The 18,694-nt window shown below is 38.9% G+C and overlaps 1 protein-coding gene across 4 annotated transcripts in view; it reads left to right on the top strand.

Moving 5' to 3' along the window:
* RIC8B (RIC8 guanine nucleotide exchange factor B) overlaps positions 1–5,790 on the top strand; it is a 28,627-nt gene extending 22,837 nt beyond the window's left edge. For 2 of the 4 annotated variants that reach the window (XR_014539168.1, XR_014539169.1), the window contains exons 9-11: positions 365–484; positions 4,566–5,338; positions 5,456–5,790. Coding sequence is in view for 2 of the 4 variants with exons in the window: in XM_083574119.1 (XP_083430245.1) it covers positions 365–484; positions 4,566–4,677 (232 nt within the window). In the remaining 2 variants the exon portion in view is untranslated. Of the gene's footprint in view, positions 1–364; positions 485–4,565 lie in introns of all 4 variants that reach the window. The other 2 variants (XM_083574119.1, XM_083574120.1) reach the window with 1 other exon arrangement.
* The last annotated feature ends 12,904 nt before the right edge of the window (positions 5,791–18,694 follow it).

Genomic DNA, 18,694 nt, shown 5'->3' with positions numbered 1-18,694 from the left:
GAAAAGGTGTGTCTTATAGAGCGAAAAATATGGTAGCTTCAAGTGACCTTGATTGCAATGGGTGCCCAAGGTACTCCTAGAATTGCCTGCCTGGTGAGCTTATTACTAAGGGTTCTTTGGTAGATAAGCCAAACTAGATAAGCCAATGTAGATTTGAAAGTTGGGGCTACTCACAGGTTTTGGTGCCATTAAGCATTTAGGTATGTTCATGTGTCTTAGATGTCAGCTATAAAGTCAATAAAGAATAAGATTTGTGAAGGATTATTGGTTATATTTGGTTTTTTTAAAGCTGCCTCATGGAAAAAAAATCTTATTTTTTCTTACATTCTCTTTCCCCTTCCCTCCCCGCCCCCCGACCACAAAGCATCAACCTTATTACAGGTCATTTAGAAGAACCAATGCCCAACCCAATGGACGAAATGACTGAAGAACAAAAAGAATATGAAGCAATGAAACTTGTCAATATGTTTGATAAGCTTTCTAGGTAATGTAACTAATTTGCTTTTCATTTCTGAGGGAGAAATTATTTGGCTCAGTAGATTGGGCTTGAGACTAAAATGGCCTGGGTAGCCCTGAAAGATGATTTCTGAGATAGATGGAGTCTCTTATTAATTTTCCTGGACCTGTCAGTGGTTTTTAATACCATCAGCCATAGTATTTTACTGGACACACTCGGTGGGTTGGAAGGAGAAGGCACGGTTTTGCAGTGGTTCTGCAAACCAGGCCAGTTCCAGAGGATAGCATTGAGAGGCTTCTGTTTGATTGACCCTGTGGAAGTTAATCCATGGGTTTCCTCAGGGTTCCATTCCATCTCCAATGCTGTTTGACATCTGTATGAAGCTGCTTGATGAGGTTACCTGGAAATTTGGAGGCTAGGTGGCATCCTATTTCGAGAGACAGCGGAGGAGTGTGCCTTTGGGGGTGAGATCAAGCTGTTGGAAGGTTGTAGCACCTGCTGTGACTAGAGACTGATATGGGAAAGATATGTTTTGTTGCAGCTGGGGCAGATGAAGACATCCAGCTGTGCTGCTGCAAATGCACAAACCCAAATATTCCTCAATAGCCATATATGAGCATGAAGCTTTCCAAATAATTGGATAAATGTTTTGTATTCTTTTGGGCCTAGACATGTTTTCTTCATAATTTAGATGTTATGAAGAACATCAAGGTTGTTTGACTTGGAGAGTCTTAGTAGGATTCCTTTTAAATGATGAATCATGTAAATACTCATAGAGTAGCAGTAGAAAATTTTGCACAGTATTCCAAAAGAGCGCTGTATATCTAATGTTTAAGAATCTGTTTTTCCTAATCTGTCAGACACTGGCATTCCCAAAACTGCCCTCTGTTTTATAAAATGTAAAATATAGCTAAATTAAACAACTAGTCTGCAATTCTTTGTGTTTGCACATCATGCATGCCTGGATGTTTTCCGTATTAATTAAAATGCTTATTAAATACTTTTTCCTGCAGTTATAAATTGGTGGCACAGTTATGAATTAATAGTCTGAATTAAAACGACAGAGTGCTTTTTCCAAGCCAATGGTGTATTAATAGCAGGAATGCTTTTGCTGATGAAACAGTCCCAATTACCATAGTTTGGGTTTTGTTGTACATTGACACGAAGTCAACAAAACAAGTATGCAACAGAACTGGCCTAAGTAGCAGCCTTACTCATTAAAAATACAGAATTAATCATGGCAGTGACTGAAGAAAGCAACGCTTCCATAGGTTTTTCCTCGCCTTTTCTAATTGTGGAACAAAATATTGTACATAAAAGGATTGGCACTATTATGTAGCACTCAATTATAGGGAGGTGAATAGGTCCCCAATACACTATTTTATCAAAGGAACAGGCCGGTGTTTGCAATGTGATTGTTTCATTACAGAGAACCGCCATTAGTTCCATGTGTTAACACTGACCTGTTGTGCACAGGGCAGGCAAGAAAGAAAGACCCTTGAAAACAAGGGAATGGTTTTGGAGTCGTTATCAAGCTAAATGGCAAGCAGGAGGCAGAAGCAAAGATTGTGTAGGTGAATCTGAAGGGATTAATGGGATACCTGCTAACAGTGAAGGAGAACGCATCATGTTAAGGTTTTCATTATGGCATGTTTTCTAAGAATTGTAGAATATAATCCTTTTTTATTTATAAAAAATCCTCCAAACTTATTTGGCAAGGGTCAGTCAAACATGTTCATAAAATATATTAATACATGTGTCTCTGTTTGGAAAAAAATTATGAAAAGTGCCCCAGAAGTCATAATTCTGCCTTGCAAAATGTTTGGTTCTGATGGTTTCCCCTTTGCTTCATTTAGAAGATTAAAATATTCTGTGTGTGAAATAGTTTTCTTAGAGGGATGGATTATGGGCCGTACTTCATATTTTAGAGGACAGAGCTAAAATTTCTACCCTGTGGTGGTCAGGTTTTTGGAATGTGGCAAGTAGTTCTGTATTACGGAAGTATTGCATAGGAATGAAGTCCACCATTCTCTTAATTTTCCTGTAATCTTCCTGGCACCTGCATTACTCAGAACATGTGTTGCTGCGCTATTGGGTTTGTGGCTATATTTTATAAGAAGTTGCTACTTTTCCTGCTTCCCTGACATCACTCACTTACAGTACACTCCGTTATATATGTTTAATCAGAAATGAGCTCCATTAAGCTCAATGGAATTTACAGCCAGGTAAGTATAGGGGTTGCAGCCTTAATTGGTGGAAGTTGTTTCATGTCTCTCTCATAATCTTGGTGATTTCATTCTTTGTATAACCAGTTTTGACACTATGATGGGCCTCTCCTAAACCAGTTTTGAAACACCTGAGAGACACCTGTGAAGAGTGATGTATACTTAAAAAAATAATCTCTGAAAATATGGTGTGGGGGTGATGGGATGTGTTTTTGTGTGTGTGTGTGTGTGTGTGTGTGTGTGTTTTTGGAGGATCAAAATGTTGCCCTCCTTGGCCTTACAGCTTTTTCCATAATCCACATATAATAAACGAGATTATAATCAGATGTGAGGCAATGAAAGGCTTAAATAAATCTTTGCTAATACTGTTTGATTGGCTTAATCAATAATTAATCATCTTTACATGAGGCTGTAGCTTGTGGAGTAGATATAATTGGATTAGCTGTGAGAGGCCTTCAGAGCTTTGAAGAGATTAAAATGGCTGTCAATCCTGTAATTAAACAGCTGCAAACAAAAGCAACAGTTTAAAAAAGAAAAAGGAGGGGCGGCAGAGAGAGAGAGAAAGCTGACTGAATCTAAATGAATCCACAAGTCCTTAAGCACCACTAGAGGCTGGCTGTGTAGCCCAGATCTCTTTTCCTGACTGACTACTTTCACTCAGTGAAATGAATATGTATACAGTTGTGGTTTTAAAGCAGGAGGGGTAGCTGCTCCCCACATGACAGGTGGGACATCGACAGCCACGTTAGCAGGATTTAAGAATTAACAAAGGCAGTTTCTTTATTTCCCTATTTTTACTTAAACAGAGAACCTGTTCTTTGTCCTTAGCCCATTAGTGGTTGACTTCTCTTTTTTTCATACTGGTCTTAATTGGCTCCATGAATGTGGCCTGCCTGAATTAGGTCTTTATTAGTGTTGTGCTCCTGTTTCCCCCACCAATCAATTTTGCATGAAGCTCTGTTCACTCTTTCATAGTAAGGATTTGAGCTCCCTCAAAAATGAGAACGACTTAATATCTGGATTTTTTCCCCCCAATTAGTGTTGGCTTTTTCATTTAGATAATTATTCCTTATCTAATGAAAACATACAGTTCAGTATATACATAATTGGTCTATTTGCTAATGCTTTTATATACTTCTAAATATACATATTAAAATTATGACAAATTGTCAATAAATATAAAACATGTTATTACCTAATTATGCTTCAGAGCAAGAGAGGGTACTTCTTTTCATTCCTTTCCTTCTTTTAAATAAACAAATGATCTTACCCCATGAGATTTTTAATCCTTTTTTGTACATTGTGTTACTAAATTCAAACTCCTTATAATTTCTAAACATTTTTCTGTCTTTTGTCCTTTCAGTTAGTTTTACTAAAGTCATTTGTTCCCAGAGTTTCCTTACTAAATCCATTCTATTAGGTTTCCGGCTATTTTTCCAGGGTTTTTACCATTGTTATAATATACAGTGCTTGGATCTGATGTTTTGGTTTTATTTGATTTTATTTTACTTACATAATTCAACAAAAACAAGAGGGGGTTCAATGAGATTTCACAGCAAAAAAAAAAAAAAAAATTAAGAGTGTCGGTGACCATGGACCAGAAAAATATGCATCAGAAGACATTTTGAATTCTCTTTTTAATAAGGTCTGCTTTTTCAATAGGGAAATAGGGGGGAAATGAGGAGAAGAGATGGCAAATGTTGGCACTGTGGTAGAGATAAAAGTGATTTCATCCACCTGTGGCGGAAGTTTGGAAAACCTATAGTTTTGTTGTAGGCCTACAATTAATCTGACACACAGAGTTACTGAAGTGAGGTGAATAGGCTAGTTCTCTCTGCTCTTTTTTTAATAAAAAAAAACTTATATACTTTTCTTGTTTGCAGGGACAAGGTTATAACACCAATGGGAGTGCGACCAGATGGCACAATGACGCCTTTGGAAGAAGTAGTCTGTCAGTATCAGACCAACGAGCAAGAGAGTTCAGACTCTGACTAGAATATCAGCTGCTTTTCTTTCTCACCCACCTTCCTTCACCCACAGCATCTTTTATTATCTAAATATTAGACCCTTCAGTGTTGCAGCAAATGTTTTATCCATCAAAATGGATTGAATTATAAATTTTGTGGTGTAACTATACTAGCATTTCTAAGGCCTCGATTTATATAGCAACAAAACACCCCATTTATTAACTTAAAAGCTAATTGTATTTCAGTGGGATGAAAAGTGTAGTGTGAAATTTAAAAATAAATAAATGTTAATATTTATCTGATACACACACCCCTTTTTTTAGATGCCTTACATCAGCCCTCTGTCAAAAGGCAGGAAATAGATTGCCTAATTAGATGGATAAATGTTAAATAAATGTTAGGGGAAATGTTAAATAAAAGTTGTCACAGTAAAATTGTCACTGGCTTAGGAACAAGCTACCCAAACGGCACAGCTTTTTAAATCTCCGGTCTGTGTGTGTGTGTGTGTGCGAGCGCGCCTGGCTGTCATAATTAAACAGTCTCTGAAGGATGGCCAAGTCTTTTTACAGCATTCAGATTTAGATCAACTGAATATCTATTTTGTTAGAACACTTTCATTTGTCACCAGATCCAGATTAGATAACGGGCTTGAATCCTGTGACTGCAGAGGGGCTCTCTACATGGCCTAGGTCAGACATGGCCAAACCTGGCCCTCTAGCTGTTTTGGGACTACAATTCCCATCATCCCTGACCACTGGGCCTGCTAGCTAGGGATGATGGGAGTTGTAGTCCCAAAACAGCTGGAGGGCTGTTTGGCCATGCCTGCCTAGGTGAATAATTCTGTTAAAAAAACCACCCCCTGGTCTTGGGGGTGAAGGCTGGCCTGAAAACTTGGGTTGACAAGGCTTGATAGAGGCTTAAACTAAAGAGTTGGGAAAATGCCGTGTTAAACATTCCTTTTTTGCTGCTCGGATGTCTTTATAAAGAATTATGTATGAAAATAGCCTCTAATGTATGAAGCAATGGAAATGGAGGGCAGATTGTGTTGAATTATGTTGCTTATGTGGAAAGAACCTAACTATAATAAATGCTCAGTGGAGGACGTGTTGCATTCTATCAATAAAACTTTATATAAATTAAATATGTAGCATTGTGAATTTTTAGAACTGAAATTCCCATGTCATTTCGCCACTCCTCCTTTCCTCCTTAATCTACCAAGAAGTGTTTGCTAACTTCAATGGGGTTTTCACTGTAGAACTTCCTAGTAGATTGTGTCCTTGCTCAATTCATTTCCCTGTCTGTAATAAGTTTGGGTTCAATACATTGAGGCAAGACTTAAAATAAAAATAAAAATAAAGTAAATTTTATTTATACCCTGCCCTCCCCAGCCAAGACCGGGCTCAGGGCGGCTAACAACCAATAATAAAAACAAGTTGATTAAAATACAACTTAAAAAACAAGATTAAAATACAACATTAAAACATTAAGATGCAGCCTCTTCACAGGAGGTGAAAGGAAAAAAGAAAGAGACGGAGGGAATCAAATCAATTCTAAGCCAAAGCCCAGGCGGAACAACTCTGTCTTGCAGGCCCTGCGGAAAGAAATCAGATCCCGCAGGGCCCTGGTCTCATGAGACAGAACGTTCCACCAGGCTGGAGCCAGTGCTGAAAAGGCCCTGGCTCTGGTTGAGGCTAATCTAACTTCCTTAGGGCCTCTATGGTGTTGCTAACACGGTGAATTTCATGAATTTGCAGCCACAACTAGTTTTATGCTGAAGCCTCTTCAGCCAAACAGGCTTTATTCACCCCATTCTCCAGAGATCATCTTGACACTCCCATCCCAATGTTTCTTTTAAAGAAATGTCTTTAAATTACTACAATCACGACTCTCTAAATCGCTTGATGGGATAATTCATGGTTCCAGTCACTGGGCTGTACCCAAAACTAGTTCTACAGACCCATGGAAGTTAATGGACATGATGGACTTTGGTCTATTAAGTTCAGTGGATCTGCTGTGAACTGAACTTTGATGGATACAACCCATTGTGTTTGTTCTTCACCCAACCACATATAGTATGGTTTGTATCTTTATTTAGGAATATGTTGGTAAAATTTTTAAGTTGATGAAGTGATTGCTGTCCAATGGCTGTTGCTTTGCATGGTTTGAGCACCTATAAGTCATTATCTATTCTATGGGCTGGTTTTATACCAAGTAGCCCCCCCTCAGTCATCACTAGGAGTATGCAGCCTGCTATGGCAGTCGTGTGCAGTTGTCATTTGTGTGGATCGGTGCCACGTTGTGGGGAGTTTACATGGCGTTTAAGGACCTGGGATAGTTCAGTCAGTACAGCATGGGACTTTTAATCTCAGGTTTGTGGGTTCGAACCCCTCACTGGGCAAAAGATTCTGGCATTGCAAGGGTTTGGACTAGATGACTCTCATGTTTTTCACAGCTATGATTCTACGCTTAGCCATGATTTCCAGGGCAGACTGAAAAGAGGCCCCTGTACCAAGTTTACCAATCCATGGTGAATTCATCACGTTCCTCCATCAGACCTATTCACAGTAGCCAACTAATAGTACAGTCTCTGGGCCTTTATTGGCCCAGATATTTCCCTTTGCACTTCTTACCCCAGCTCCATCAGATCTAATATTGTAGATGATGACTGTATGAGACTTCCTGCCTCAGGGGCAAAGGGCATGGAGAAAGTGAGTTAAGTTGTTGGTAGTTCTGCATTAAGATTCTCCAACATACTTGAGGTTTTCCTGTTCTAAATCTCTCTTGTTTTTAAACAGTCTACAGGTGGGGTAACATGAATACAAGCTTTCCTCTTGTAAAGAGAGCTTATAGGAATTGCTCTAAAATGTCACAGTTTGGAGGGGAACAGAGATCTTGCAGAAATCGTCTGTTGAAAAGGGAGTAGAAAGGAAGCAAGGGAAATTAAATCAGCCTCTGCTTCTTGATACTGGTCTCCTTGGTATTCTTTGCAAAACAAGTGTGAACTCAAGGGATCCTATTATAACAAGTATAAATTTTGTGTCTGATGTAAGAGCACATGTGTATATGTTGCACGATTCTGTGATTTGCATGGTGCAGATGCTGTGTGCAGAATTCAGAAGCTTTGACAACCTTTTAAAAAACTTTTTAGCATTTGATGCTAGAATGAAAGTTAAGTATACAAAAGTGGGCTAAAAAACTGAAGCTGGAGGGGAGTGGTTTCCAGTAGTTTCCAGGCATATGCCTTCACTGTCTCCTGCAGCTCTATGCTGCTTCCCTTGACAGTCAGATAAGAAATGTGTGTGTGTCAGAACAATGCTCCTTTTTCTCCAGTGGGAACAGAAAAAAAGAGATAGCAAAACTATTCTAGAAGGTGATGAACCTGCCTCAATTCCCCAATACTGCATGGACATCATTATTACGATGTTACGCAGTCACAGCAACACAGGCAAATCTGAGCTTTGGTGGAGCATCACAAACAGGACGGCACTTTCTAATATGTGGACCTGATGGAAATCATTGTTTTTTCCTCAGTTTTTCAACAACTGTGGATATTGATTTTTTTAATTAAAAAACCAAACCTTTAAAACTTTAAAAACATTTTTTAAAATGGATTCTCCTATCAAATCCTGACAACAAGAGGCCTACACAATGGTTTCTGCTTGTACAACGGGGATTTCCCCTAAAACTGGCTCTGGGTGAATCAGGAGAACACCAGAACAATCTTGCTTGAAGGAAATGTTTGTACTGTAATGGCGCAATGTTAAGTTCTATCCATTATATTAATAATGCAAAGAAGTTGCCATTTTAAAAACCACATTTTAATGTGAGGCCATTTTTCTTTTTCTTTTTTACTTAATATGGATTTTGTATATGTAGACCTGCCAAAAGTTTTTAATGAGTGCTATGTAATCACTACCCAATTATCATTTTTTTAATTAATGGCTATGAGCTACCTCGCTAAAATAGTAAATACCCACAATGGTTTTAATGTACGACATTCCTTCCCCCCCTTCCAGTAGAGCAAACATTACCATATTAATCCACCTCTTGCATCTTATTCAGAAAGAGCAAAGTAAACTGTAGTGTATGCAGAATTCTAAATGAGAATTCCATCGGATTCTCTTAGCACAAAACAGCTAATGAAATCCTGGACTTTAATAAGACAGGCTGTAAAAAGACTGTTCTACCGCTCAAACTGTGGAAAAACAGACTTTACAAATCTTTGATGAATAACAAGTTAAATAAGCCAATGTGCAAGACCGAGTCTTTTCTAATGCACCTGTGAAAGATACGCATTTTTATTTTATTACATTACATTACATGTGTATACCACTCTTCATCCAAAGATCACAGGGCAGTTCCCAACATAAAAATACAAAATACACATTAAAACAAAAACAAACCAATAGCCCCCCCCTCCAAGCACATTTTAAAATGCATAGACTGATAATCAGCCAAAGGCCTGGTTATAGAGAAACATTTTCACCTGGTGCCTAAAGATGTATAATGATGGCACCAGGTAGGTCTCTCAGGAAAGAGCATTCCACAAATGAGCAGGTATGTCAGCATCTCCCTAGAATCTGTTAATGGAAAATACCGTAATTTTCTATGTATAAGACTAGGAGGTTTTTTAACCAAAAAAACAGCTTTAAAATTGGGGCTCGTCTTATACACAGGTAGTGCTGAGGGATGTTTTATTTGGAGTCCCCCAAAATAGGGGGCGTCTTATACATGAGGGTGTCTTATACACGGAAAAATACAGTAATAGCTAATATTTGCTTTGGTGTTTTTAGAAAAAGAAACTGATTTGTGCCAGCCATGTATGCAGCCTTTGGATCAGCAAGTTCTAAAATTAATTTGACTTTTACACTGCTGTTACATCACACTGAAACCACCGCGATAGGAAGGCATGTCTATCAACATTCACAAACCCCCAAAAGCAGACCCTCCAAGTGCCCCTAATTTCCAGGGATGTCCATGATTTAGAGAAGTCGTCCCGGTTTTTGATTTGATCCCAGAATGTGTCGCTTTTCATTAGGAAGTCCCTATTTTCATTGGAGAAATGTTGGAGGGTATGGAATTATCCGACCCCTAAGCCGTCTGAAGGCAATCCTGTATAGGGAAGTTTTTTAAAAATTTTTAATGCTTTTTAATGTTTTTATACATGTTGGAAGCTGCCCAGAGTGGCTGGGGCAACCCAATAAGATGTGGAGTATAAATAGTAAAATTATCATTATGGAATGAGACGTCCCTATTTTCATCGGAGAAACATTGGAGGGTATGTAAAAGTAAAGGAGCAGAACAGAGCAACTGATCTCAAGTTTAGGTTCTCCTTATAACATATAAAATCGTTGAAGCGCCATTCTATGGAAGAAACATTAACCTGATTAAAAGTAGACAGATTAAAATGTATTCCTCTACTAATTTAAAAGACAAAAGTATGATAGTTGGTCTTAATTTAAAATCCGCTAGAAAAGCATGGTTGTCGAATAATGATTTCAACGGTTCCATATGATAACTGCAACAGGTTCTAAAATTAACAGGCTGTGCCCTACGTAGTACTTCAGCATTCATGCCCATGAATTTGTAGGTGTGTCCTCTGTCCCATCACAGATAGATGTGCCAACCATATAAAACTTACCTGAGAGTAAACTGCACTAAATAAAGTTTCTGAATAAATACCGGTATGTGTGGGATCATACTGTTATCTTCTAAAGCTGGAGTCCCCCCAACACACCCAGACAAACACCCTTACCTGTACCTGTCAAATAATAATAATAATAATAATAAATGCCAAGAGTTCTTGACATTTTGCTGTTGTTTGGGAGGTGTTCCCTGCTTTTTTGCCTGATTTAAATTTTTTTTGGGGGGGGAGGGCTTGCCTGTTTTGAAGGAGATTCTGAGAATTATCCATTTTTTTTGTCTATGGCATTAATTATTATTGTTTGAAAAATTCACCCTTCCTTCTTCCCAGAGAAGCCCAGAGGAATACAAACAACAAAGCGGCAAAACAATGCAATTTAAAAAATAAACATTTCAAAACACTGGGTGGCATTCAACTAAGCTTTATGCAGAGCCAGGCCTATTTATATTAAAAAATCTAACTCATTCATTTCAGTGAGTCTGCTCTGAGTAATAGTTAGTTGAAGACCACTCATTAATAATATCTGTAAACATCTGCCTATCCAAACAGCTAATAATTTAAAGATTGCCCAGAACAATATCTGTCTCTCCTGTTGGATGAAGAGGAATGCTTTTAAATTCCTCCTCTAGGTTTATAATAAGGAAAGCAGATGTGCCTCAGGGAGATTATTACACAAATTGGGAGCTACCATCAAGAAGGCCTTGTCATGGGTCAGCACCACCAACTTCCCTGCCAATGGAAGGGCAAAGGTATTTGGTGGTGCCCATGACAGTTTGTTAGAGTTTGAAAATCTAACCACCAAAAGACTGGCATTGTTTGAGAGAGGCTGGGGTGAGAGAGTGCTGAAAATGGATGAATAACAACACCAGAAACCTGCACTTACAAACATTTTAACAAACCATCCCTAAAAGGCCAAACCAGGGACAATTTACCAGCAACAACTTCTAGAAATGTCAACCGTAAATAGGGAGAGTTCGAATGAATGCTTTCCTTCCAGATTTCTAGACCTCTTTAAGGGCAATTAGTACTTTCTTTTACAAAACACAAATGCTGTTCTTTTATTTATTGTTATTGAGCTGTCCTTAACTCCCAACTGGAGAAGAAAGGTTTGCTCATTCCAAATTGCTATATGCATGCTTTATACAAGATGGAATTGGTGAGCACAGAGCCAAACAAACCCACAATCTTCCTGGGCACACATCACACTGTTGTGTGTTTTGTACAAATTAGCATATTATGAAGCCTGATTGTTGCTTTCTCTTTTTTATTCTTCAGAGAACTAATACCTGACAAGCTTTTCTCAAGCTCTGAACTCTTCCACACTTTTGCTTGATTACGGCCAAGTGACCCATATTTTAAAAAAGCATTTACAAAAAAATTAATAGCTCTTGCTTTTGTTCTCCTGGCTTTCCCAGTGAAAAGCTAAAATGTTTTTAAATTGTCACTTTTTGACGGAGGTAATGGCTGTAATATATTTAGTCTCTTTCTCCTTCTTGTGCTTAGAATGACTATGCAAATAAAGGGCACAGCTGTAGATTCTTTATGGCTTGCTTTTGTGGGGGGGGTGATGGAGGACATGGGGGGGGGGGGAGAAACCTCGAGCCCAGAATGACTGTGTGTGTGTCAACAAATGCAGCTGGCAAAGAGAAAAAGAAGCCCCTTGCAGGCCTCTGCAACTTAAAGTCCAAGATAAATGATGTCCCCATTTAAAAAAAAAAGAAAAAGAAAATGGAGGTTGGAATTCAATAAAAGGGAGGCTGAAAAAATAGGAGAGAATTGCCTAAAACTAAAGCCTTTCTCCCTGTCCAGACAGCTTACAAGAGAAATGAGCAAAACTGAGCACAAAAAGAGGGGAGAAGCTCGAAAAAAAGGGAAAACAAAGACTTATCTTGCAAAATATATTGCACTACCAAATTATCAGGAGTGCATTATCCCTTGTGGCTAGCGAGAATACAGTTAGATGGGGATGCAGTAGCCAACTTTTAGAACCTTATATGTTGGCTAGGCAAGGAATAGGCTTTATTTTTTGGTCAACAAAAGCCAGTATTTCTGTGCACTATGAAATATGGTTTATTGCAACTGTAAAAGTGAGCTATGGAGTCAGTTCAAACATGTATTGAAGAGTTTCTGAAAATATGCAGCTCAAACGTGGTTTTGCTTGGCGCCAATTGGGGACTAATCCAGATTATACATTTAAAGCACACCCAACACACATTTATTTGCCCCTAAGAATCCTGAGAACTGTAGCTTAAGGAGGCTGAAAATTGTAGCTCTCTGGGGAGAAAACTGATGTTGATCTGCCCATAGTGGGCATGAGGGAACTTAAAATTGAATTTGAGTTTTAAAATGAATTATTTTAAATGCTTATTTTGGGGGAACACTAGAGTCACATTTTGGGAATCAGTATTTATACCTACTAGGTTCTAGTGCTTTGAATTGGGCCCAGAACCTAATCAGCAGCCAGTACAGTTGGGACAGAATGGGTGTTATAGGCTTGCCCCATTGAGCAACCTGGCTGCTGAATTGTCCACCAGTTTAAGTTTCCAAACCATCTTCAGAGTCTTACCAGGGGTATAAAATAATAATAATAATAATAATAATAATAATAATAATAATAATAATAATAATAATAATAGAGGCAGTCCCATGTATAAGTTGTAATAATTTAATCTAGCTGATGGACTTTTCGGAGCTAGCCAACCTGACGGGAAGAGTCCGCGACCAGAAGGAGGAGGAGTACCAGGAGGAATGGATGAAATTTAAAGACTATTTATTTAAAATGTTAAGATAATTGGAAAAAAACTTGCAAACACCAGATTGTCTTAGGATTTAAATATGTGATGTTAGAGAATAATATGTTTAAAGTTAAAATGGAAAGAAAGAAAGATGTTAAGGGATTAAGTTAATTTTATGAGAAAATTGTTTTTGGAAAACTGTTACAATGATATACATTGAAATTCATCCAAAGGGATTAGAGGAAATCACTTAACAATGTTACTAAAATTGGATTAAGTACAGTTAAGATTTTTGTTTGTTTGTTGAAAAATTTTGGAAAATCAATAAAAAAATTTGAAAAAATAATAATAATCTAATCTAGAGGTTACCAGAACATAGACAACAGAAGTTAGGCTATCTCTGCCCAGTTAGGGGTTTAGCTGGACCACCAGTTGAAGCTGATGGAAGGCATTCTCTGCCACTGAGGCCACCTGAGCCTCATGAGACAGCAATGGATCCAGGAGTACCCCAAGCTACGTACCTGCTCCTTCAGAGAGAGTGTAACCTTGTCAAGAGCAGGTCACCTCCCATCCATCCATTTTAGGGAACCACCCACTAACAGTTTCTCACTCTTATCTGGATTGAGCTTCCCCCCCGAGATTGATATTTCTTTTGTGAAATGGTTAATTTCTCCACAAGCACGATGCCTCATACTTGCGGAACCCAGTCTTCAAAAATATTTGCATTTAAAAATTTCCAATTTGTTGCAATCGCTAATCCAGCTGCAGTTAATAAAAGGAGGATGAGGTCGTTCTTGGTTATGTTCTTAATCTGAAGAGTGAAATAATATGGTAGAGCTAATTCTGCCAGTAGTGATTGTTCCATCATTTGATTGTATGTATATTGATAAATATTGATGTCGATATCGACCCTGTGTGGGTCTGTAATATATACATTTGTACTCCAAGCAAGCAATTTACATACTCGGTTTCATTTCAACGGGTTAGGCCAACAACAAGCTCACAAGACGCAGTGTATCTGATATCAGTGCCTTGTTCTTATTCATGCTTCCGCCTTCTTTGTGAAATCTTCTTGGTTTTGTTTTGTTTAAACCCCCAGGGGAGACTGTTTTTTAAGAAGCTACTCAGGCTGACACTCCCCCATTTTCATTTCGAAAGGTCAGGCTGAGAGTTGGCAGTTGTATAGGAGCCTGTCCCCTGTAAAGAAAGTCTTAACTAGCCAGGCAGGGACTTAACCCAGCCATCTAAAAACTAACATTGTCACTAGGATATGGAGAAACCATGGTGAAGAACTAGCAACAGCCCGGCCACGGCAGAGTGAGCGGTTGGCATCTGCTTGGCGGGCCTTTATCGTGTCGTGTTGTTTGTACGATTCAAAACGCGCAAGACAATTGTTGAGATGATGTAGACAAATTGACTCAAATTAGTTTAGCATGGGCCAAGCAAAGTTTAAACGCGCTGAGTCCAGACACATAGCAACAAGTCCGCTGCACTTTTGGAAGGGAGCGTATTGGAATTGCTAATTTAAGAGCGAGCGAGAAGATCGTTAGGAATGCAATGAGGGCTGCTGCTTTTTTGCTTTTTTAATACAATAATAATTACAGTGGAGTTTTTGTTTAAAATATTATCCATCTTACAGCTTTATCTCTAGCAGTAAATTAATTTGTAGGAGTTCTTATGTGCTCGGACAGTTTTATCTCGGGAGTGTTATTTGATGGCAAACAAATTCACAAAGAACTACTCCCACCAAAAAAAAAAAAAGATTAAAAGGATTTTGAGGGGTTTTTTTGTTCTTTGCTTTCAATCAAACCTTCCCAAATCCTGCAGCATAATACTTTAGTGCCCTATGCCATCCATGGACCACCAGGGGTGAGCATCTTATAGTATTTACAGTAATCTAATTACACCAGGTCTTCAATTCACAGCCTGCTTTGGTATACAGGCTTTCAACTTCCAGTCAGGGTTTCCATTTTTTAATCTTTTAAAATAACAGGGTAACAGACAGAAGGGGAGTGAATTGGAAAAAGAATGGACACAGTCCTGGAGAAGTTAGTTGTGACTAATCCAATTCCATTGCTTTCATGACTAATGTTTATTGAATTGTGCCTAATGTGTGAATTGCCATATTACCGCTTTTCTATTTTAAAAAAGACACTTTTTTATTAATGTTGCTTGGCCCTTAGATATATGGACATTTATTAACTTCTAAGAAGATACTCCACAGGTGAGAAAAAGTGAGAAATGTGTCCTCCTGAAATCAATGGGACTTAGATAAGCTTTGGCTGGATCTTTCCCAAACTGTCAAATGGAAAAAGCCATGTTGGTACTTCTAATTGTCTGTCTGCATGGCTACAGCAGGAGAACACAATGTAGAAATATTCTGATTGAATTAAAGAGTACAATTTTATTTTCTGTATTAACTTCTAGGAAAGCTTCAATATTCAAACTTGTTACTGATACCTACTTATTTTTTTATTTCCTTTATATATAGGTTGGGAGAGATGAATGGAAGCCATGAATGGAAAATTGGCTCCCCCAATTTTCACCAATTCCTCCTTCCTGCTGCAGCCCCCATGCCACATTCCACACCTTTCCAGAGGTTCCCCCAATCCAATTGAATAGTTTTTCAGGGTGCAACGAAGGCAGGAAAACCCTACCATGCAAGTGGAGTTTAATTTGCACATGTTTGGGTCCAGTTCTTAGAGCTTGACCCAAACAAAGCTGTATGTGTTGCAGTCCAAGCCTATTCACATTTACCCAGAAGTAAATTTAACAAGACTAATTCCCAAGGAATATAACTGTAGCATTAGTGCCACATAAAACCATTGAAGAAAAATATGCAGATACACCATTTAAGTCTCTTGAATAAGACTGTTATCTTCTTCTAGATTGCACGCAGTGTTCCAAACTACAAATTCCACACCCAACAACAGCATCAAAAACCTAATAGGGGCACCTGGCATGCAACAAACATGCCAGATTTATGGGTTTTTATGTTTTTTGCACATGTGGTCCTCTATGCATCCAGAGCCATGTCTGCGTGTATATTTCCAGTGAATGCACACACAGAGGTAATTTGGATATATATATGTATATACAGTAGGGAACATACCAGTAGGGAACGTCCCATCTACCTGAAATACTTAACTAGATATGCCAGTGATTGAATTTGGGATCTTCTGTATTCAAAACATGCATTTTATGTGTTTATTTTAGCAAGATTTATATATCACTTTGTCTCCCAAAAAGTCATAAGTGGTTTACATAACGGTATTTTAAAGCAGAAATAAAAACAGACTTCTTTAAGAAAGCTTCAAGTAGTGGCACCAATGTGTGCTTCTCTTTCCCTCTTTCTTCTGCTTACCTTCATCTCAGCAAATTCACTTTGAGCCACTGTAATTGGGCATGAAGTTTTGCGTATTGGAGGGAAGAACTGTAGAGACCTTGTCAGCTCCAGAAGAGAGCCCCGCTCCTTATGAAATAGTTTGCTGGCATTGTTTCTGTCCCCTCTGCTGATAAGTGACCTTCTGCGTCAACTATGCTGGAAGAGGCCTGTGTGGACATAGGAGGTCTTTCTGTTTAGGTATTGAGATTTACCACCTGCCAAAGGGGTCTAGCAGACGACGGGCAAGGAGCCCAAAGGAAAAATAGGCAAGATCCGGAACAAACATGAAGGCATTGTTCCAGCTCCATCTATACAAACTTTGATCAAAGATACCCTTACTTTTATTGTAGATTGTAAAAAACGAAAGCCAATCCTTCAAGAAGCTACAAAAATTACCTAATGGATGTGCCATTACTGCCATCTAGCTGTACAAGGAAATGATTCTTCCTTGAGGATAGTGTATTTATTTGGTTTTTAGCTATTCTAACCTGTCTCTCCAAATGAGCCCACGGAGGCTTACAATAAATGAAACTAGTGTCATCTGAGACCACAAACCAGCAAACGAATGCAGCACAGAATGAAAAACCAAAACAGCAACAGCAGCAAAATCCAAAAACAAGAGAACTCCCAAAGATAGATTCTTTATTCCTCATAAGCCCACGACAGGGGAGCTTAGAATGCCCTTCTAAAACCAAAAAGGAAGTGCACTGATGGGCCTCCTTTCAAAATTTTATGAGATGGCACCACTGCTAAGCTATTTTATATCAGGTCAAACTGTCCATTTAGCCCAGTTTTGTCTACTCTGAGAGTCCAGATACAGCATCTGTGAGCCACATTGTTTAATTATTCTTTTCCCCTTACTAATCCCACCCATCTTCCAGGGAACATAAGTTGCCATACATCGTTCTGTCTCTCCACACCCGTTTAAATCTCACAACTGCCCCATTTTGAAGGTTAGGCTGACAGATGGTCACTCGATGGTCAAATGGGGATTTGAGCCTAGGTTTCCTGGACTGACGCTCTAACTGCTGTACCACATTGGCACCCAGGTGCCTCTTAGAAGCTCACTGGCAAGGCATAAGGGAGGCAACCATATTGCTCAGCCTCTGGTAATATAACGATGTGGTTTGTTGGGATCCATTTTTACATTCTTCTCGGTCAATTAAGGATAATCGCATCCACTGGAATTGTGCAAGAAGAGGAAGACGCTAAATCTGGTCAACCTCCATTGAAAGCTATGCAGGTAATTTTGTCTTGCTGTGTGCTAAAGAAATTCCACTGAGCCCAGGACCCATGAACAACATGGGGCTCAACAAATCCTTCACCCACCCACAAACTATGAATGCACATTTCTATCTTTTAATCACTATATTATTAATCCAAAGCAACTATATGATTTAAATTCAAGTACATTGCTTTAAATATTTTGTGGATTGGCCTCATTGGATCTGTTTTTGTATTATTAATATTGTTAACTCATTTGACTTATTTTTAATTTGTTTAAAAAGCAGTTGCTTAGCAGGACAGAACACACTGCTCCAAGGAAATGTTGTTGCAAGAGCTCCACCTGCTGTCATTTTAAAAGCATTACTTCTCAGCAAACACATTAACAAAAGTGATGCTGGCAGATTCTGTCTAATTTGGGCTGGAGACAGACCAATAACATGTTTTCAGGGAGTTGAAGGGTGGTATGATAAAGGCATTATGGTTTATGCACTCACTTTTCATTCTTCAAACAGGTGTTGTATAGTTTTTGTAGTGTTCTGATAACTCAAGGTTCTTGTCAATTGCAAGAAAACGCAGATGAGCCAGAAAGAACAAGAAAATAAAACAGTCCAGGCCAAGGCACCAATTCACTTATTTCCCCCTGGTTGACTGTTGAACAAAAAATGAGGCATGTGGACGGGTGCCTAAGCATTGGCAATGCTCTCCTTGCTGGGATAGCAGGGCATAATGAGACATATGCTATCTTCTATGAGGCTAGCTATGAGGCTCGGAAGAGGGTCTCCAGAGCAGAGCAACTGTTCTGGTTGTCAGAACCAATAGTTGCTAAAGTGCAGAGAGACGTTTGGGAATGTGATGCTTCAATCTGAAGGAATCTGAAAAGTGTCATGGGCTTTGAAGATGCTCGAACTCAGGATGACACGGAGAAACGTGCTAAGAGGAAGGCACGCTTGGCAAACCCTCACCGTGATCAATTCCCGCCCAGAAACTTATGTCCCCACTATGGAAGGGCGTGTAGATTCAGAATTGGCCTCCACAGTCACTTACGGACTCACTG

This window comes from Podarcis filfolensis (genome assembly GCF_964270895.1).
Source record: "Podarcis filfolensis genome assembly, chromosome: 10".
Classification (NCBI taxonomy): Eukaryota; Metazoa; Chordata; class Lepidosauria; order Squamata; family Lacertidae; genus Podarcis; species Podarcis filfolensis.
Note: the sequence above shows the minus strand (reverse complement) of the source record. Positions and strands in the feature narration are given on the sequence as shown.